Source organism: Salmo salar, chromosome ssa07 (assembly GCF_905237065.1).
Source record: "Salmo salar chromosome ssa07, Ssal_v3.1, whole genome shotgun sequence".
Taxonomy (NCBI): Eukaryota; Metazoa; Chordata; class Actinopteri; order Salmoniformes; family Salmonidae; genus Salmo; species Salmo salar.
The window spans coordinates 20,220,510-20,238,508 of record NC_059448.1 but is presented as its reverse complement, the minus strand read 5'-3'; the positions used below and the strand labels follow the sequence as shown (position 1 = coordinate 20,238,508).

General features: G+C 45.3%; 1 protein-coding gene across 1 annotated transcript in view; it reads right to left on the bottom strand.

Moving 5' to 3' along the window:
- LOC106608787 (phospholipid-transporting ATPase ABCA1) overlaps window positions 1-17,999 on the bottom strand; it is a 305,836-nt gene that overhangs the window by 127,241 nt on the left and 160,596 nt on the right. Inside the window, exons 28-30 of the mRNA XM_014206928.2 lie at window positions 9,885-9,998; window positions 9,696-9,731; window positions 7,650-7,789 (exon numbers count right to left, since the gene is read on the bottom strand). Coding sequence (XP_014062403.2) covers window positions 7,650-7,789; window positions 9,696-9,731; window positions 9,885-9,998 — 290 coding nt within the window. The remainder of the gene's footprint in view (window positions 1-7,649; window positions 7,790-9,695; window positions 9,732-9,884; window positions 9,999-17,999) is intronic.

The following is a 17,999-nucleotide window of genomic DNA, read 5'->3' as shown; positions in this document are numbered from 1 at the left end:
CTGGCCTTCTGGCACAGCACAGCCCGCTGGAGGTGAACATGGGCGGCGTCCCAGGTCTCCTCCGCGCGCCTGAACCAGTCGTCCACCACAGGAGCCTCGGTCCGACTCTGATGCCAAGGTGCCAGAACCGGCTGGTACCCCAGTATGCACTGGAAGAGGGAAGAGGTTAGTAGAGGAGGGGCGCAGCAAGTTCTGAGCCATCTCGGCCCAGGGCACGAACGCCGCCCACTCCGCTGGCAGGTCCTGGCAATAAGACCTCAGAAACCTACCCACATCTTGGTTCACTCTCTCCACCTGCCCATTACTCTCGGAGTGAAAACCGGAGGTAAGGCTGATCGAGACCCCCAGACATTCCATGAACGCCCTCCAGACCCTCGAAGTGAACTGGGGACCCCGATCAGACACTATATCCTCATGCACCCCGTAGTGCCGGAAGACGTGTGTGAACAAGGCCTCCGCAGTCTGTAGGGACGTAGGGAGACCGGGCAGAGGAAGGAGACGGCAGGACTTGGAAAAACGGTCCACAACAACCAGGATCATGGTGTTACCCTATGAGGGAGGAAGACCGGTGAGGAAATCGACCGACAGGTGCAACCAAGGCCGTTGTGGAACGGGTAAGGTGTTTAGCTTACCTCTGGGCAGGTGCCTAGGAGCCTTAACCTGGGCGCACACCGAGCTGGACGAAACATAAACCCTCACGTCCTTGGCCAAGGTGGGCCACCAGTACTTCCCACTCAGACAGCGCACCGTCTGACCGATGCCTGGATGACCAGAGGAGGGTGACGTGTGGGTCCAATAGATCAGCCGGTCACGGTCAGCAGACGGCACGTACAGACGCCCAGTGGGACACTGGAGGGGAGTGGGCTCTGCACGTAACGCCCTCTCAATGTCCGCATCCAGCTCCCATACTACCGGTGCCACCAGGCAGGAGGCCGGGAGTATGGGGGTAGGATCCATGGGCCGCTCCTCTGTGTCATACAGCCGGGACAGTGCGTCTGCCTTAACATTCTGGGAACCTGGTCTGAAAGAAAGGGTGAAAACAAAACGGGTAAAAAACATGGCCCACCTTGCCTGATGAGGATTCAGTCTCTTCACTGCCCGGATGTACTCCAGGTTGCGGTGGTCAGTCCAGATGAGAAAAGGGTGTTGAGCCCCCTCAAGCCAATGTCTCCACGCCTTCAACGCCTTGACCACAGCCAACAGCTCCCGGTCCCCCACATCATAGTTTCGCTCCGCCAGGCTGAGCTTCTTCGAGAAGAAGGCACAGGGGTGGAGCTTCGGTGGCGTTCCCGAGCGCTGAGAGAGCATGGCTCCTATCCCAGTCTCGGACGCGTCCACCTCCACCGTGAACGCCAAAGAGGGATCCGGATGCGCCATCACGGGAGCTGAGGTAAACAGAGCCCGTAGGTGACCAAAAGCCCTGTCCGCCTCAGCCGACCACTGCAAACTCACCGGGCCCCCCTTCAGCAGTGAGATAATGGGAGCACCTACCTGACCAAAACCCCGGATAAACCTCCGGTAGTAATTGGCAAACCCTAAAAAACGCTGCACCTCCTTTACCGTGGTGGGAGTCGGCCAATTACGCACGGCTGAAATGTGGTCACTCTCCATCTCCACCCCTGAGGTGGAAATGCGATATCCTAGGAAGCAGAAGGACTGCTGGAAGAACAGGCATTTCTCAGCCTTGACATACAGATCATGCTCCAACAGTCGACCAAGCACCTTGCGCACCAAAGACACATGCTCGGCGCGTGTTGCAGAGTATATCAGAATTTCATCGATATACACCACTACACCCTGCCCATGCAGGTCCCTGAAAATCTCGCCCACAAAGGCTTAGAAGACTGACGGAGCATTCACCAACCCGTACGGCATGATGAGGTACTCATAATGCCCTGAGGTGGTACTGAATGCTGTCTTCCACTCATATCCCTCCCGGATATGCAGCAGGTTGTAAGCGCTCCTGAGATCTAGTTTAGTGAGGAAGCACGCCCCGTGTATTGACTCAATCGCTGTGGCTATGAGAGGTAGCGGGTAACTGTACTTCACAGTGATCTGGTTAAGGGCTCGATAGTCAATACACGGGCGCAGACCTCCCTCCTTCTTCTTCACAAAAAAATAAACTTGAGGAGGCAGGTAAAGTGGAGGATTGAATGTACCCCTGATGCAGAGATTCGGAGACGTATGTCTCCATAGCCGCCGTCTCCGCCTGTGACAGGGGATACACGTGACTCCTGGGAAGTGTGGCGTCTACCTGGAGGTTTATCGTACAATCCCCCAGACGATGGGGTGGTAATTGAGTCCCCTTCTTCTTGGAGAAGGCGAGAGCCAAATGGGAATATTTCGGGGGAATGCGCATGGTGGAGACCTGGTCTGGACTTTCCACCGTAGTAGCACCAACGGAAACCCCTAAACACCTCCTCGAGCACTCTCGCGACCACCCCGTGAGAGCCCTCTGTTGCCATGAAACAGTGGGGTCATGACAGGCTAACCAGGGTAGGCCTAGCACCATGGGAAACGCAGGATAGTCAATGAGGAAGAGACTGATTCTCTCCTTGTGACCCCCCTGCATCACCATGCCCAGGAGAATGGTGGCCTCCCTAATTAACCCTGACCCTATTGGTCGACTGTCTAAGGCACGAACTGGGAAGGGCTTAGCCACTGGAACAATGGGGATCCCTAAACTATGGGCAATTGATCTGTCTATGAAATTCCTAGCCGCGCCTGAATCAACGAGCGCCGTATGCTGGGAATGCGGGGAAACTCAGGAAGTTAACTTGCAAAAACAGGTGGGCAACAGAGGGCCCTGGATGAGAATGGTGTAGGCTTACCTGGGGTAACGCCAGAGTGCCCCGCCTGCTGCCTCGACCCCCAGAGGAACCAACCCGACACCGACTGCCAGAATACCCTCTGCGGCCACAGATGGTGCACTTGAATGCCCCTCCTCTGGCCTCCCTGAGCGCAGCACCTGCCAGCTCCATAGTCACCGGAGCAGTGGTGCTGGGAGATGGAACCGACAGAGCTGCGTCTGAACGTCCGCGGGTAGCCAGCAGGTTGTCCACCAGCTGATCAAACGTGAGGGTGATGTCCCTGCAGGCCAACTCCGATGGACATCCTCGCGCAGGCTGCAGCGATAGTGGTCGATCAGGGCCTTGTCGTTCCATCCCACTCCGGCGGCCAGGGTCCAAAAGTCCAAGGTGAACTCCTGGGCGCTCCTCGTCCCCTGCCTCAGGTGGAAAAGACATTCACCCGCCGCTCTACCCTCGGGAGGGTGGTCGAAGACTGCCCGGAAGCGGCGGGTGAACTCCTCAAAGTGGTCCAGCACCGCATCTCCTTCTACCCACATTGCGTTGGCCCACTCCAGGGCTTTCCCAGAGAGGCACGAGACGAGGGCGGACACAATCTCACGTCCTGAAGGAGCTGGATAGACGGTCGCCAGATACAGTTCCAGCTGCAGCAGGAACGCCTGGCAGCGTGCCGCCGTCCCATCAAACTCCCTGGAAGGGCGAGACGAATCCCACTGGGACCGGGTGCAGGAGAGGCGAGTAGTGGAGACCCCTGTTGTGCTGGGGAGGGCGCTGGAGGGACTCCCTGTCTCTCCCAGCGGGCCATTGTCTGGACGACGCGGTCCATGACGGCGCCAAGATGGTGGAGCATCGCCGTGTGCTCCCGGACGCGCTCATCGACCCCTACATCAGGGGTACCTGCTCCTGCTGACTCCATAACATGTGTGGAATTCTGTCACAATGTGCGCAACTGGTTGAAGGTAAGTCAGGTGCAGGAGAGCAGAGATGGTTGATAACAGGCACACTTTATTCATGCCCAAGGAAAACAGCGGTACACAAACGGTACAATAAACAAAACACACGGGTCAAACACATACCCGGCGCAAACCAGCCTGAAGCGAACCACACGTAACAAACAAACAATTCCACACACAAACATGGGGGGAACAGAGGGTAATATACATTTAGTCAGATGAGGGAATGTGAACCAGGTGTGCAGAAAACCAAGACAAAACAAATGGAAAATGAAAGGTGGAGCGGCGATGGCTAGAAGACCGGTGACGTCGACCGCCGAACGCTGCCCAAACAAGGAGAGGGACCGACTTCGGCGGAAGTCATGACAGTTATAGTCATTTCTAATTTTCATCTAGTAGAATTTGTTGCACACTATTGAGGAAGAGAGTCGTCTTTTGAGAGCCACGTGTATCTGACCACAACTGATAATCAGCTAAAAGGAGCTCTGTACCAAAATTAAGGTATGGAGGGAATCAACACAACTGTGTATTAGATGACACATTCTCAGTAGGATAAGGCTAGTATGCCCATACTTGTAGCTTGCTGTATTAGTTTTTACTAAACAGTACATTCTAAATAGTATGTAGTACGATTAGTACACAGTATGTAGTTTAAGTAAGTAGTAGGCAAGACAGATTTCGGACAAGGTCGTTGTCTCACCTAGCTATGTTAATTGAGGACAGACGTTCTGCTAGCGGAACGCCTCGCCAATATCCAATGGTAGAGCGTGGCACGAAATACAAAAACCAAAAAAATGCTATAATTTCAATTTCTCAAACATACGACTATTTTACACCATTTGAAAGATAAGACTCGTTAATCCAACCACATTGTCCGATTTCAAAAAGGCTTTACAGCGAAAGCAAAACATTAGATTATGTTAGGAGAGTACACAGACAAAAATAATCACACAGCCATTTTCAAAGCAAGCATGTATGTCACAAAAACCCAAACCACAGCTAAATGCAGCACTAACCTTTGATGATCTTCATCAGATGACACTCCTAGGACATTATGTTATACAATACATGCATGTTTTGTTCAATCAAGTTCATATTTATATAAAAAAAACTGCTTTTTACATTAGCATGTGATGTTCAGAAATCGTATTCCCACCGCAAACTTCCGGTGAATTCTGAGTACATAGCTCAGCCATCAGGGCTAGCTATTATGACACCCGCCAAGTTCGTGCTCACTAAACTCAGAATTAGTATTAGAAAAATTGTATTACCTTTGCTGTTCTTCGTCAGTTTTTTTCATCCGGCCGTGAAAATACTGCCCCCTATCCACAACAGGTTTTAAGATGGATTCACTAACCGTAAGTTGCTCTGGATAAGAACGTCTGCTAAATTCTGAATCTTCCACATTATACAATATACAATGTTGGTCTTTAAATTATAAACAAGGTTAATTGACCGGAAATAACAACAACGATAATAAATTAGACTAATTCAGCTAATAACAAAGACTCACTGTAATACACAGGCTAATTTGATCACTAATAAGAGTTAGTTAGCGATTGATGGAACATTTCAGAACACCACAGAAAGCTATTTTATGTACCAAGTTAAGTAGATGTACCCTTGTTACCATTGGTTACATATCTGAGAGGAAGTCACCGAGTGCAGCTCAGCTCATCAATTAACCGACTAGTGAATCACAGGAAAATAGAGAAACGGTAGAACAAAGCGACTGGAAGGTCAATGTCGTAGGAGATGATAAAACCCAGACTATGTTCTTTCAATTCCCTGTAAGCTACCTTGTAAATTGACAGAATTCACTTTTCAATGAAATTGTCCACGTAATATGAGTTAAAAATGATATAAGGAAGTAGAGACTTTCTTTCTTTGTGGGTAAAAGTTGCCGTGTCATGGGCCTGGTTTCCCGCATTCAATATTTATTTGTTTTTACGATGACTGTTCTTGAAGTGTAATACCAATTGTAATGCCAATTGTTTGGCATAGCACACACAAGTGTGACTAAATACCTGTACACTTTGCCACAAACTACCGTCAGTGTTCAATTTATACATTAACTGTTTAGTGTACCAAATGTGTCTTGGGGGTGCCCAATGTTGAAATTCTTTGATTTGCCCCCCTGTCACTTGAACCATGACTATTGTATTCATCCCTTTGGGTGCAACAATGGTTTTAAGGAAACAGCTTTGATGCCAACAACAGAATCTAAAGTTTAACACTATGAACATTCTGGGAAACAGAGGCCTGGCCCTGAATAATATCTATGTGCATCCATTGGAAGGATGGTCATCTGCAGTGAAGGCAGAGGACATCCATTTTGAATCAAGCACAATGCTTCCACACACAACTCTGGGATAACCTATCGAAAAGCCATCTCAATCAGTCTCAGGTACGAACGTCGAGTTCGTTCAGTCACCTGGGCTCACATGACACAAGAGCTTGCCTCCCTACCACTTCCTCAAGTCCACATCCTTAACCGTCCATCTCCTAACTTTCGTCCCCATAAATCACTTCCTTTTGAGTCTCACGCCATCATCTCTTTTGAATTCCCCACCGGCTCTGTTTAAAGAGACTACCTCACGCCACATTCATATAAGCTAACAATGGGAACTGTTTACATGACGGTCAGGCCCTTTGTCAGCCCCACAAGTGACATGAATAGGCAGGAAGAGAGGTGGAATGAGAGGAAGAAGGAGGGAGGAGAGGAGCCACGAAACAAAGGTTGCGTCCCAATTGGAATCCTGTTCCCTTTATAGTGGACTACTTTGGATGAGGGCTCATAGTCAAAAGTAGTGCACTATATAGGGAATAGGATGCCATTTGGGACACACTTTCACTCCACACACACACCTCCCCTCGCTAACAAAACATAGTCTCATCCGGTATTGTCAGTGACTAATGGTATGATCGGTATTGCAGCGAGTTACAGGGGGAAGTGTGTTCTAGAATGCGGCAGGTGGTAGGTTTACACACGGGCGAATAGGAGAAGTGGAGTGGAGTACTTCATGATGGTGCCTTTGGAGTGTAATTAATTCAATGTCGTGGTATCGTTCATCGCTGATGGGGTTGCATCATGTCTACACACGTGTTATGAATAAAGATTTGCATCAATATGATTATTAGTGGAACAGAGCTCAAAATAAACTACAAAGAAACAGAAAATCTGAGTTTGTACGTCAACAATTGTCCATCATCTCTGATGAAAAGTAAATGTAAGGTGTCATGTAAATAGATAACCATGTATTGGTTCTGACTCGAAATTAAAATAACTCACAAAACGATACGGACACACACTTTACAGGCTAATAGCAATCTGCCAGCGAGCTAATTGTTATGATAATCTTATTTGATACATAACTAATGAAACCACATTATTAGCATACTAACAAATTAGAAAAAAAAACTAAACCAAAAAAAAATCATAGACATCTCTTTGCCTTTGAGGTTCCTATTAATTTAAAGTGGAAACCGTTATGAGGGGAGACAGGAAGTTCTCATAGCTGGTGTGTGTATGTGTGTGTTCTAAACAAATTTTAGTTTACACTACAGAGCATCTCTAAAAGTTGTGACGGGCTCTATCTCCTTGGCAGATAAGACAGATAAGCCCTTCAGATAAGATAAAACATTCACTTTCCTTAAGAAACATATAATACATTCTAGGTTTGTTGCATACATAGGGACTGAGCATTCATTTTTCTCCACAGATTGAAGAGTTGGTAGTATTATCATATCTATTTGTCAAACTACTTCCCCCTACGGTACGTAGCCACCTCTTTTTACAATATAATGGATTTTTTTCATGACACTACTACACTTAAGGGTATAGAGAACAGAGGAGTAGAGAACTATGGGGTTTGTGTGTGGTCATTACCTGAGCAATGATGCCTTTGCGGCTCCTGCGTGCGTGGTGGAAACGTTTGATGAAGAGGGCCAGGAATTGTCTTCGGATTAGTTCCCATCCCATTATCACACTGGAGCCCTTCCCATTCACATTGGCCACTCTCTCCACATCTAAAATGGAGGGCATACAACATGTCTACAATAACACAGATGATTCAGTGCATTTTAGGTACAACACAGTGTTCATGAAGTGAATGAAAACCATCTGACAATCTGTTCGGATCTTAGGTTTGTAGGAAGTGAATGAAAATGTTTTAGCCTCTCTCACAAAACAAAGCCCACAAAATAAGCAATGTGGCCTCTTATCTGTCTAAAAAGTCCAACAAAAGTATTTTTGAAACAAAGCATATGTAATTTGTGAAATAAAATGTGTTTCATAAGTGGGCTTGCTCAGGAAGAAACTGTAAAGGAGATGGGCATTTTCTGATACTATTGCATTGTGTAAAATGAAAACCTCCTGCGTGGAATATGAATTGAAAGGGCTATGGGATTTTGTTTGGCTTTCCAAAATGGAAAGTGTGTGGAAAAGCTGCACCTGTGTGACAAATTGACTCTGTTGCCAACCAAGGAGACAATGGAGCAAGAACTGTCACAATGACTGACCTTTTGCGTCTTCTCCAGTGTTAATTGTCAGAGAGCAGCAAATAATGAGGCTTCGTGAAAACATATGAATGTGTGTGCCAACTTCTTAGGGATAGGCGTCCCGTCAATGGGACAGTTGTAAATCATGCAGCGCCGTGTGCCAGGATTGCAGATTTTAGAGAAACAACAAATGTTGGTACATGTGTCTTATATCGGAAAGCTTAAATTCTTGTTAATATAACTGCACTGTCCAATTTACAGTAGCTATTACTGTGAAAAAATGCCATGCTATTGTTTAAGAAGAGCTCCTAACAACAAAACACTATGTTCACCACGATAGGTCTGATAAATTCACCTCTGAAGGTGAAATGTGTACATACATTCTGAAATCTTGCTCTGATTTATCATCCAAAGGGTCCAAGAGATAACATGAAGTGTTGTTTTGTTAGATAAAATCATTTTTCATATCCTAAAAAGGTCCATATAGCATGCACGATCAATTTTGTATTTCCACTCGTTCAATTTGCAAAGAAAGGAATCTGTGAAAATCTAACCCTAAATGTTGTTTCACCCAGTCAAATCACGTTCGTATTTATTCCTCAGAGATCCTAGAACGTAACCAGACTTCACTATATCATTAGGTGTGTACTTTAGTATATCCTATAGGACACCAAATTTGGTCAGAGAGCGTCACATTCATGGCGCTCCGATGACATGGGCGGTCTTCACTTGATTAACTGTAACTTTGTCAAATAAGCACCAATCGGGGTAAAAAAAAAGCTAGATAGCCAATGAGCTGGGCTTTTGGGGAATATACGGAAACCCCGTATCTGTCGCAAAATTTTGCTGCTAACCTTGTGCGACAGCAAGCCTTTTCCTTTTGGACAAAGTTACAAGAATATGGAGAGTTATGAAAACTGTGTGTTTTACAAATGTTGAACTTACAATATGGCTACTAATACTGGAAAAGCTCAATCAAAGTCCAGGTATACAGATTTGACGATATTCTTGCAGAAAAATGTAATGTAAATGTATCCTTCACGATTTGCCCAAATGTACCTGGGTGACTTCACACTAAATGTCATGTAGCTTGCTCATACTTCAAGTTATCAGTCTGAAACTTTGCACATACACTGAATTACAACCAGAGTGATGGCTGGATTTGGGACCTTTCTGTTGCATTTCAAAGATGGTGGTAAAAACAAAAGTTTTCATTGTATTTTCTACTACCAGATATATTGTGTTATATTCTCCTACATTCAATTCACATTTCCACAAACCTCAAAGTGTTTCCTTTCAAATGGTACCAAGAATATGCATATCCTTGCTTCAGGGCTTGAGCTACAGGCAGTTCGATTTGGGTATGTCATTTTAGGCAAAAATTTGAAAAAAAAGAGGGCTATCCCTATTAAAATTTTAACTCGGGTATACGTACCCTCCACTCTGCTTGTGAACTTGGCTTTCACTTCAGCTTCAGTTGGATCATAACATTAGACATGGAGGGCATAAAGAGAACAGAACATTACCATTCATTTGCAATAAGACATCATGTCTCTACCTCAGAATAGGCCTATTTTTTATTTGATATATTTTTCATATTATTGAAAGGTAATTACGCACATACCACTTTTCCCAGTCACTTTGTCTGAAGTGTTCCCGACATTGGTCAGGCTTTGCCGTTGCCGCTTGGATTCCCTTGAACTTCTTGTCTTGTCTCTTACCAAAGGTGCTTTGTTATCTAAAATAATACACAGAAGATCAGTTGTATTGGCATAACCCATTTACCGTTTTGAATACCATACAGAAATAATAGCAACCGCTTGTGGCATATACAGTGTCATATTACTAGCTGAGGGTAACAATATCAATCATTTGATATGATATCTCACATCAACATGATAAAGGTATAATGTGGTATTAGTTTATTCTTCCTGGGCCTTCAACGGTGGATGGGCTTCCAAATGTATTCAAATTGGCTTGGTAGGTTTAGGGTCCCAGAACATTCACGCCTGGCCCAATGGACAATCAAATCAAAGTGTATTTGTCACGTGCCCCGAATACAACAGGTGTAGACCTTACAGTGAAATGCTTACTTACAGGCTCTAACCAATAGTGCGAAAAAAAGGTATATGTGTGTGTGTGTGTGTGTGTGTGTGTGTGTGTGTGTGTGGGTAAGTAAAGATATATAACAACAGTAAAAAGACAATTGAAAATAAGGCTATATAATAGGCTATATAAAGACACCGGTTAGTCGGGCTTATTGAGGTAGTATGTACATGTAGGTATGGTTAAAGTGACTATGCATATATGATGAACAGAGAGTAGCAGTAGCGTAAAAAGAGGGGTTGGCGGGTGGTGGGACACAATGCAGATAGCCCGGTTAGCCAATGTGCAGGAGCACTGGTTGGTCGGGCCAATTGAGGTAGTATGTATGTGAATGTATAGTTAAAGTGACTATGCATATATGATAAAACAGAGAGTAGCAGCAGCGTAAAAGAGGGGTTGGGGGGCACACAAAGCAAATAGTCTGGGTAACCATTTGGGGGTAAAAACTGTTGAGAAGCCTTTTTGTCCTAGACTTGGCACTCCGGTACCGCTTGCCATGCGGAGGTAAAGAGAACAGTCTATGACTGGGGTGGCTGGGGTCTTTGACAATTTTTAGGACCTTCCTCTGACACAGCCTGGTGTAGAGGTCCTGGATGGCAGGCAGCTTTGTCCCAGTGATGTACTGGGCCGTACGCACTACCCTCTGAAGTGCCTTGCGGTCAGAGGCCGAGCAATTGCCATACCAGGCAGTGATGTAACCGGTCAGGATGCTCTCAATGTTGCAGTTGTAGAACCTTGAGGGTCTCAGGACCCATGCCAAATCTTTTTAGTTCCCTGAGGGGGAATAGGCTTTGTCGTGCCCTCTTCACGACTTGTCTTGGTGTGTTTGGACCATTCTAGTTTGTTGTTGATGTGGACACCAAGGAACTTGAATCTCTCAACCTGTTCCACTACAGCCCCGTCGATGAGAATGGGGGCGTGCTCGGTGCTCCTTTTCCTGTAGTCCACAATCATCTCCTTAGTCTTGGTTACGTTGAGGGATAGGTTGTTATTCTGGCACCACCCGGCCAGGTCTCTAACTTCCTCCCTATAGGCTGTCTCGTCGTTGTCGGTGATCAGGCCTACCACTGTTGTGTCGTCTGCAAACTTAATGATGGTGTTGGAGTCGTTCCTGGCCATGCAGTCGTGGATGAACAGAGAGTACAGGAGGGGACTGATCACGCACCCCTGGGGAGCTTCAGTGTTGAGGATCAGCATGGCAGATGTGTTGCTACCTACCCTCACCACCTGGGGGCGGCCCGTCAGGAAGTCCAGGATCCAGTTGCAGAGGGAGGTGTTTAGTCCCAGGTTCCTTAGCTTAGTGATGAGCTTTGAGGGTACTATGGTGTTGAACGCTGAGCTGTAGTCAATGAATAGCATTCTCACATAGGTGTTCCTTTTGTCCAGGTGGGAAAGGGCAGCGTGCAGTAATAGAGATTGCATCATCTGTGGATCTGTTTGGGCGGTATGCAAATTGGAGTGGGTCTAGGGTTTCTGGGATAATGGTGTTGATGTGCACCAGCCTTTCAAAGCATTTCATGGCTACGGACGTGAGTGCTACGGTTCTGTAGTCATTTAGGCAGGTTGCCTTTGTGTTCTTGGGTACAGGGACTATGGTGATCTGCTTGAAACATGTTGATATTACAGACTCAATCAGGGACATGTTGAAAATGTCAGTGAAGACACCTGCCAGTTGGTCAGCACAAGCCCGGAGCACACGTCCTGGTAATCCGTCTGGTCCCGCAGCCTTGTGTATGTTGACCTATTTAAAAGGTCACACTCACATCGGCTATGGAGAGCGTGATCACACAGTCATCCAGAACAGCTGATGCTCTCATGCATGCTTCAATGTTGCTTGCCTCGAAGCGAGCACAGAAGTGATTTAGCTCGTCTGGTAGGCTCGTGTCACTGGGCAGCTCGCGGCTGTGCTTCCCTTTGTAGTCTGTAATAGTTTGCAAGCCCTGCCACAGTCGACGAGCGTCGTAGCTTGTGTAGTATGATTCAATCTTAGCCCTGTATTGACGCTTTGCCTGTTTGATGGTTCGTCGCAGGGCATAGCGGGATTTCTTGTAAGCTTCCGGGTTAGAGTCCCGCACCTTGAAAGCGGCAGCTCTACCCTTTAGCTCAGTGCAAATGTTGCCTGTAATCCATGGCTTCTGGTTGGGGTATGTACGTACAGTCACTGTGGGGACGACGTCCTCGATGCACTTATTGATAAAGCCAGTGACTGATGTGGTGTATTCCTCAATGTCATCGGAAGAATCCCAGAACATGTTCCAGTCTGTGATAGCAAAACAGTCCTGTAGTTTAGCATCTGCTTCATCTGACCACTTTTTTTATAGACCGAGTCACTGGTGCTTCCTGCTTTAATTTTTGCTTGTAAGCAGGAATCAGGAGGATAGAGTTGTGGTCGGATTTACCAAATGGAGGGCGAGGGAGAGTTTTGTACGCGTCTCTGTATGTGGAGTAGAGGTGATCTAGAATTTTTTCCCTCTGGTTGCACATTTAACATGTTGATAGAGATTTGGTAGAACTGCTTTAAGTTTCCCTGCATTAAAGTCTCCGGCCACTAGGAGCGCCGCCTCTGGGTGAGTGGTTTCCTGTTTGCTTATTTCCTTATACAGCTGACTGAGTGCGGTCTTAGTACCAGCATCTGTTTGTGGTGGTAAATAAACAGCCACGAAAAGTATAGCTGAGAACTCTCTAGGCAAGTAGTGTGGCCTGCAATTTATCACAATATACTCTACTTCAGGCGAGCAAAATCTAGAGACTTCCTTAGATTTCGTGCACCAGCTGTTGTTTACAAATATGCACAGACCGCCCCCCCTCGTCTTACCGGAGTGTGCTGTTCTATCCTGCCGGTGCAGCGTATATCCCGCTAGCTGAAAATCCATGTCGTCATTCAGCCACGATTCCGTGAAACATAGGATATTACAGTTTTTGATGTGCCGTTGGCAGGATATTCGTGATCGTACCTCGTCTAATTTATTGTCCAATGATTGCACGTTGGCGAGTAATATTGACGGTAACGGCAGCTTTCCTACTCGCCTTCTGCGGGTCCTGACGAGGCATCCGGCTCTTCGTCCTCTGTACCTGCGTCGCTTCCTCTTGCGAATAACTGGGATGTCGCCCTGCCGGGTGTTTGGAGAATATCATGTGAGTCTTGCTTGTTGTTGAAAGAATCTTTGTCTAATCCAAGGTGAGTGATCGTTGTCCTGATATCCAGAAGCTCTTTTCTGCCATAAGATACGGTTGCAGAAACATTATGTACAAAATAAGTTACAAATAGCGCAAAGAAACACACATAATAGCACAATTGGTTGGGCACCCGTAAAACTGCAGCCATTTCTTCCGACGCCATAATCAGCAAGCAGTCTGGTCTATAGAGAGCCGTGAAAGTGAAAGGAAAAGCAAACATTCACACAGTTGCAATGATTTTCAAATAAAACCAATACAAACAGATATTGTATCGATATTCCATGTCGGTGCCCGTCACTACATACTGTATATACAGTTGAAGTCGGAAGATTACATACACTTGTTGGAGTCAGTAAAACTCGTTTTTCAACCACTCCTCATTTTTTTTGTTAACAACTATAGTTTTGGCAAGTCGGTTAGGACATCTACTTTGTACATGACACAAGTAATTTTTCCAACAATTGTTTACAGACAGATTATTTCACTTATAAGTCACTGTATCACAATTCCAGTGGGTCAGATGTTTACATAAAAGAAGTTGACTGTGCCTTTATACAGCTTGGAAAATTCCAGAAAACATCAGTTGAGTCAATTGGAGGTGTACCTGTGGATGTATTTCAAGGCCTAACTTCAAACTCAGTGCCTCTTCGCTTGACATCATGGGAAAATCAGCCAAGACCTCCACAAGTATGGCTCTTTCTTGGGAGCAATTTCCAAATGCCTGAAGGTACCACGTTCATCTGTACAAACAATAGTACGCAAATATAAACCTCATGGGACCACGCAGCCGTCATAACGCTCAGGAAGGAGATGCGTTCTGTCTCCTAGAGATGAACATACTTTGGTGGGAAAAGTGCAAATCAATCCCAGAACAACAGCAAAGGACCTTGCTGGAGGAAACAGGTACAAAAGTATCTATATCCACAGTAAAACGAGTCCTATATCGACATAACCTGAAAGGCCGCTCAGTAAGGAAGAAGCCACTGCTCCAAAACCACCATAAAAAAGCCAGACTGCGGTTTGCAACTGCACATGGGGACAAAGATCGTACATTTTGGAGAAATGTCCTCTGGTCTGATGAAACAAAAATAGAACTGTTTGGCCATAATGACCATCGTTATGTTTGGAGGAAAAAGGGGGAGGCTTGCAAGCCGAAGAACACCATCCCAACCGCGAAGCACGGGTCTGGCAGCATCATGTTGTGGGGGTGCTTCGCTGCAGGAGGGACTGGTGCACTTCACAAAATAGATGGCATCATGAGGGAGGAAAATTATGTGGATATATTGAAGCAACATCTCAAGACATCAGTCTGGAAGTTAAAGCTTGGTAGCAAATGGGTCTTCCAAATGGACAATGACCATAATCATACTTCCAAAGTTGTGTCAAAATGCCTTAAGGACAACAATGTCAATGTATTGGAGCGGCCATCACAAAGCCCTGACCTCAACCCTATAGAAAATTTGTGGGCAGAACTGAAAAAGCGTGTGCGAGCAAGGAGGCCTATAAACCTGACTCAGTTACACCAGCTTTGTCAGGAGGAATGGGCCAAAATTCACCCAACTTATTGTGGAAAGCGTGTGGAAGGCTACCGAAACATTTGAAACAAGTTAAACAATTTAAAGTCAATGCTACCAAATAGTAATTGAGTGTATGTAAACTTCTGTCCCACTGGGAATGTGATTTAAGAAATAAAAGCTGAAAGAAGTCATTCTCGCTACTATTATTCTGAAATTTCACATTGTTAAAATAAAGTGGTGTTCTAACAGACCTACGACAGGGAATTTTTATTCGGATTACATGTCAGGAATTGTGAGAAACTGAGTTTAAATGTATTTGGCTAAGGTGTATGTAAACTTCCGACTTCACAAAAAAAAACTAAACCCTAAAAGACCAGGGTTTTTAAGTAATTGTAAGATTTTAGGTAAAAAGCAAAGTAATTTGGTAAATGATCCAAACAAGGATTTTGCTGTTGATAGTTTGCTGTTGATAGACATAATGAGTGACTAATAAATCAGCACTAGGTCAATCAATGGAGTACAGAGAATCACTTCAGTCATCATGAAGTGCTTTGAAAGACTTGTCAAGGATCATATTACCTCCACCTTACTGGCCACCCTCGCTATCACACTATCCCATCTGGACAAGTGGAATACCTATGTAAAAATGCTGTTCACTGACTACAGCTCAACATTCAACACCATAGTACCCTCCAAGCTCATCATCAAGCTGTACATATTCAATTGGGTCCTGGACTTTCTGACGGGCTGCCCCCAGATGGTGAAGGCAGGAAACAACATCTCCACGTCGCTGACCCTCAACACTGGGGCCCCACAAGATTGCGTGCTTAGCCCCCTCCTAAACTCCCTGTTCACCCACGACTGCGTGGCCATGCACGCCTCCAACTCAATCAAGTTTGCAGATGACACAACAGTAGTGGGCTTGATCACGAACGATGACGAGACAGCCTACAGAGAGAGGAGATGAGGGCACTCAGAGTGTGGTGTCAGGAAAACAACCTCTCGCTCAACGTCAACAAAACAAAGGAGATGATCGTGGACATTAAGGAAACAGCAGAGGGAGCACCCCTCTATCCACATCGAAGGGACAGCAATGGAGAAGGTAGAATGTTTTAAGTTCCTCTGCGTACACATCACAGACAAACTGAAATGTTCCACCCACACAGACAGGAGGCTGAAGAAATGTGGCTTGTCACCCAAAACCCTGACAAACTTGTACATATGCACAATCGAGAGCATCCTGTCGGGCTGTATCATAGCCTGGTACGGCAACTGCTCCGCCCTCAACCGCAAGGCTCTCCAGAGGGTGGTGCGGTCTGCACAACGCATCACGGGGGCAAACTACCTACCCTCCGTGACACTTACAGCACCCGATGTCACAGGAAGGCCAAAAAGATCATCAAGGACAACAACCACCCGAGCCACTGCCTGTTCACACTGCTAGAAGGCGAGGTCAGTACAGGTGCATCAAAGCTGGGACCGAGAGACAGAAAAACAGCTTTTATCTCACCTTGCTAAACAGGAATCACTAACTCAGAGAGGCTGCTGCCTACATTGAGACCCAATAATGGCCACTTCAATAAAGAAACACTAGTCACTTTAAACAATGACACTTTAAATAATACCACTTTAATAATGTTTACATATCTTACATTACTCATATCATATCTATATACTGTATTTTATACCATCTATTGCACCTTGCCTATGCCGCTCGGCCATTACTCATCCATATAAACTCAGCAAAAAAATAAACGTCCCTTTTTCAGGTCCCTGTCTTTCAAAGATAATTCGTTAAAAAAAAAATCACAATAACTTCACAGATCTTCATTGTAAAGGGTTTAAACACTGTCTCCCATGCTTGTTCAACGAACCATAAACAATTAATGAGCACCTGTGGAACAGCAGTTAACCTGTTGGGTCTAGGGGGCAGCATTTGCACGTCTGGATAAAAAAAATGTACCCGATTTAATCTGGTTACTAATCCTACCCAGTAACTAGAATATGCATATACTTATTATATATGGATAGAAAACACTCTAAAGTTTCCAAAACTGTTTGAATGGTGTCTGTGAGTATAACAGAACTCATTTGGCAGGCAAAACCCTGAGACATTTTCTGACAGGAAGTGGATACCTGATGTGTTGTATTGACTTCAAACCTATCCCATTGAAAAACACAGGGGTTTAGGAATATTTTGGCACTTCCTATTGCTTCCACTAGATGTCACCAGCCTTTACAAAGTGTTTTGAGTCTTCTGGAGGGAGATCTGACCGAACAAGAGCCATGGAACGGTGATGTCCCATTAGACACCTGGCGCGCTACTTCATGTTGGGTACCCTCGTTCCAATACGTTATAAAAGGCTATGCATTCGTCCACCTTGAATATTATTCATGTTCTGGTTAAAAAAGGCCCTAATGATTTATGCTATACAACGTTTGACATGTTTGAACGAACGGAAATATATTTTTTCCCCTCGTTCATGACGAGAAGTCCGGCTGGCTTACATCATGTGCTAACGAGACGGAGATTTTTGGACATAAATGATGAGCTTTTTTTGAACAAAACTACATTCGTTATGGACCTGTGATACCTGGAAGTGACATCTGATGAAGAGAATCAAAGGTAATGGATTATTTACATAGTATTTTCGATTTTAGATCTCCCCAACATGACGTCTAGTCTGTATCGCAACGCGTATTTTTCTGGGCACAGTGCTCAGATTATTGCAAAGTGTGATTTCCCAGTAAGGTTATTTTTAAATCTGGCAAGTTGATTGCGTTCAAAAGATGTAAATCTATAATTCTTTAAATGACAATATAATATTTTACCAATGTTTTCTAATTTTAATTATTTAATTTGTGACGCTGACTTGACTGCCGGTTATTGGAGGGAAACGATTTCCTCAACATCAATGCCATAGTAAAACGCTGTTTTT